General features: G+C 43.4%; 1 protein-coding gene across 1 annotated transcript in view; it reads right to left on the bottom strand.

The window, feature by feature from the left end:
• gpm6ab (glycoprotein M6Ab) overlaps positions 1-4,091 on the bottom strand; it is a 55,243-nt gene extending 51,152 nt beyond the window's left edge. Inside the window, exon 1 of the mRNA XM_062520678.1 lies at positions 3,990-4,091. Within this exon, the coding sequence (XP_062376662.1) occupies positions 3,990-3,993 (4 nt within the window). The 5' untranslated portion in view covers positions 3,994-4,091. The remainder of the gene's footprint in view (positions 1-3,989) is intronic.
• Positions 4,092-4,333: the final 242 nt, after the last annotated feature.

Here is a 4,333-nt window from a genome sequence, read left to right as displayed (position 1 = left end):
TAAGGAAATCATTCTGAGAGAAGAAGTTTGTTAAATGCCCAGTACGCAAAAGATGACGGTTCAAGGGATGGGAACAAGTGAGCTGAGCTAATGTCTGTTCTCTGAGAAATCCTAGATGAGAATCCAAAAGAAAACTTAAAAAGAAGTTAAAATCCCAAGAGAAGTACCAACAAAAAAACATGAGTGTTACAGCCAACCCAAACGGCAATCTCTCAGGGCAGTTCTCATGAGTGGTTGACCAACAAAAAGCCATTCAATTCACAGTACCAAGAAAACAGAGACATCCACTTGTGCCCTATATGTGCTTCATCCATGCTTTTAGCGAACGATAAAATAACTCTATCTCAGTCTGAATGCGTTAGCCCTGAGCAAAAAGAGGAGTGCTGCTCTTACAGACTCTGATGGCTATTGGACCCGCAGGTTAACAATCTCGCTGTGCACCTGAGTGGAGAATTGGAGTTGCTCAATGCCCCCAACTCATTATGGGGCCCATTTACCAACCCTGTCTACACAATCATTCAAAAAATATGGAATCACCCACAAAATACTCGTATTCCATCAAAGAAGCTGCAACATGAATGGAAAATATAGCTACAGCTTGATCAGCTTTCATAAGCTTGAATTGTTTTCTTTCATCCAACAATCCCCAGTTTGCAACAATTATACATTCTCTAATTAGGCCTATTCTTGCATAATTTGAAAAATGCTTTGGGTCATGTTTATTTTATCATGAAATGGACTCCAGTCAAGTGGGTCAATTTAAGATTACTTGGACAGGAGAGTGTGGTTTTCTTTTCTTTCTTTCATGTTGCAATGATTCAAAATGTTTGAATGGCAGTCTATTAATTCAAGCAGGTTTTAACAAAGAACATGTGAATATATTACAATGCATAATTGCTCACTCTCACTACCTGTCCTGGTATTTGAGCTTGGTGAGTCTCTCTGTGTCTGTGGACCATGACTGAAATGGTGAGATACAGTAGACACTAAAACTCTCTCCCCATCTGGATCAAATGTTCCTCAAGTATTTAGAAATGCCCTTGTGAGTGTAGTGAAGTTCAAACACAAAACATGTATCAGAGACTTCCACAACCTCTGTGTAGGCTATACATGAGAACACATTCATCTCAGCTCATCACCACATCCTGGCTGCCTAAAGATGCCAAAAGATGCCATTAAGTACAGTATTGAAGCGGAATAATAAGAATATGACTGCAGAAAATGATCCTATTGTAAATTATCAGACGCCAAAAGGAGAAACACAGACTACCGAGGGCGGTTCCAGTCTAATGGTAATACAAATATGAATATTCTTTTTAGGAGGCTGTTTATTATTGCTTTGGAAATCTAACGCTGCAGTGGCCCACAGGAAGATGGGAGAGGGAAAACACTCAGGCTGCCAACGCGCTCTTTTCCCGCGCTCGCCAGAGTCTGTTATTGAAATTTTCGACTGTCATTCTATACGGGAAAAAGCACAGCAACGCCAACGTTTACTCCCTCTCAAGCCTCCCGCTGGGACGCGCAGGGTGGAAACAATGGGTCTGGTTGGCTGAAAGCTTGGCTTCTGGTCCCACATAGGCAGTGATTGCTATTCCATACACCTTATCTGCCGAGAACGTTCATATTTCAAACTTTAGCCTGGGCTTTTTTCACCGATCGCTGGCAGGCAACCTGAGTGCAGAGCCTGTGCGCGGTGACAGAAGATCCATGCCCTGTTTGTGAGAGCCTCGGGCAGGCAGACAGGCAGGGCAGGGCAGGGCCAGTGAGTGATTGAGTGAGGGAGTGAGGGAGAAGTCAAATGATGCTCTCTGTGCTGTGCCAGTCTGTCACATTCGACTCATACCTCGTTCATGTCACCTTTGCAGTCAATCATAGGGAGCCATTTTTCTTTTTTTCTTTTTTCTCTCTGCATCATCCACAGATTATTGGGCCAGTGTGGGTGCTGATGAACAGCTGCATCATGCGAGTGGCCAACATTAGATTAATTACCAGATGGACGCGAAAGAAGTTAAGTTGGCATTGCATTTCCATCTGTCTCTCCCTCTCTCCCTCTCTCTCTCTCTCTCTCTCTCTCTCCCTCTCTCTCTCTCTTTCCCTCTCTTGTGCTGTTCAGCATGGCACATAAAGCGAGGCAGATGCATGGGCCTGTGTTCCTAACTAACTGTCCGTTGACGCAGAGCTGAGGCACGGCCAAAACTTGCAGCAAGTGCACTGCATGACCAGGGTGCACAGAAAGTGGCGACATTTCAAACAAAAACACTGCGACGCTTGTTGCCATTATCAAAGACCCCCACACAAGAGGGGAATGTTCGGGGGAGGCTGAATAAAGTGGTACATAATGTTGCTATTTAGCCCCTCATGTGACTATGTGAATACATCAAGAGCTCAGGGAAAACAGAACGAGAAACTTGAATGAATGGCCATTTCAATAGTATCTGTTCCCCCGATCAGAAGAAAGCTCCCATTTTTACAACAGAAAAAAAAAGAAAAAAAAAGAAATTGTAATCAGTTACGACACAATACCCAGCTCATGATGATCCAACACAGGGAATGCGTCGCCCCTGTCTGTGAATGTGATTATTATATTCACCACAGCCTCTGTGTGTGAAGGAAGTGAATCTGAAATTCAGAGAAAGAGAGGGAATATCTCTGCACTGCTTATGCGTATGCTCTACTGTCCACTCGGCTGCCGAGGCTGCTAAGGGGCTCATTGCTTTTACTGAGGCAGGTCTCTAGTCTGCACCTGGTCACATAAGCCAAAAACTTCAAAAGGCCCAACAGTATGGGGAACAATGCAAACTCTGAGAGAATGCTTTCCTGTAGCTCACAGGCAGATGGGGTGGTTTCCTGCCATTCATTCAGTGTTTCCATGGCAGCCAGCACTCTTTTCCTCCAACCTGTTTATTCTGTAGCTACCCAGAGCCAAAGAGAACTGAGAGAATGTTGTGCCCTGTGATTGTTGGCCAAGGGACAGGTCGAGGTGACACATCTTCTCACCTTACAGACATGTGGCACAATAGAGATATGAGCTTTAATGTTCCACTGGGGAGCTTTTCATCGCGCCCCTAGCCTGAGCTGTTATAAGTGTCTTGAATATAGGCTGACTTAAAACAAGACATGCTGGTGGGAGGTTTAAGGGTGACTGAACAACTGCCACTCATTGAGAATGACTGTTTCATGAATCGAGAAACAGGTCAATGGTATTTACATGGGTGGTACTCACTGTATTGACTGGTAAAAAAAAAAATAATTAAAGGTAAAGAAATAAAACATGTTGCAAAAACAAAGCAGACGAGTATAACCAACTAGAACAACTTTGAAGAACATTTAATTGAACAGAGGGGCAAGGAGGTCTGCTGAAAGTGTTGAGACCTGAGGACCCAGCGCATCACCTGCGCAATCCTTATAGCCGATTCTATTTCCCTATACTGACAAGCAGAATAAAACCATCAATAGCCATGAAGCAGGTTGCAAACTGTAGCGTGACGGTGGACATCCTTAAATCAGTTACATGTATTGGAGACATCATACAATTAAACACTCATTTTCAGATCAACTGTTTCTCAACTATATCAACAAAATCAATCTATCTCTCTCTCTCCATCTCTTTTTCAATCTGTCAAGAAAGCTATAGTAACAAGTTAAATCCCGCATAGTTACCAAGTTGTCCTTCTTTTCACCTGACCTATCATGATCAACAGGGTACCTGGTGTTTTGAAACTCAGCAACCATCCCATGATAATTGTTTGTCCGCAGTTCAGAAATAGCGGTTTCTATTACTTCCCATGCATGCTAAAAGTTTGCCATCACTTTCAATCTAAATGCTATCACTGCAGAAACGCAAAGTAGTCTACTTATCTGGACCTGGAGCAACACGTGTAGAGCGCGATTCTGATTTCAAAGTTCCAGAGATTCGTGCACTATATGGCATGATGATGGTAAATCGTTTCACAATAAAATGAGAATAAACAACAAGAAGTGTCACATACCCATTTGAAATTGCTGTTTGGTGTAGTTTAGTTCTCAGTTGTAGAGTGAAGTCTACACTTCAGACATCCACAGGAAAGCAAAGTGGGTCGCGACCGGCTAGCAGTGGGATAAGGCGACGTCACTGAGACAAGAGTTCGAGTGGGGGTGTAGGCTACTTCAGGATGGAGAAGTCCGTTCTGGGCAGAATTAGTGGTGATTCTGCCCTGCTGAATGAATGTGGCTGTGAGTCCTCAAAACAAATCTAGTTGTTGCAGTTGCTTTCTTTAAATTTGCTTAGTATTTTTGACAGCCTATGCCGTAAACAAGTGTCATGTGCGTGCAGCGTGCTTATGTATGGAAGACA

Source organism: Sardina pilchardus, chromosome 2 (assembly GCF_963854185.1).
Source record: "Sardina pilchardus chromosome 2, fSarPil1.1, whole genome shotgun sequence".
Lineage (NCBI taxonomy): Eukaryota > Metazoa > Chordata > Actinopteri > Clupeiformes > Clupeidae > Sardina > Sardina pilchardus.
This window is presented reverse-complemented; position numbering and strand designations above follow the sequence as displayed.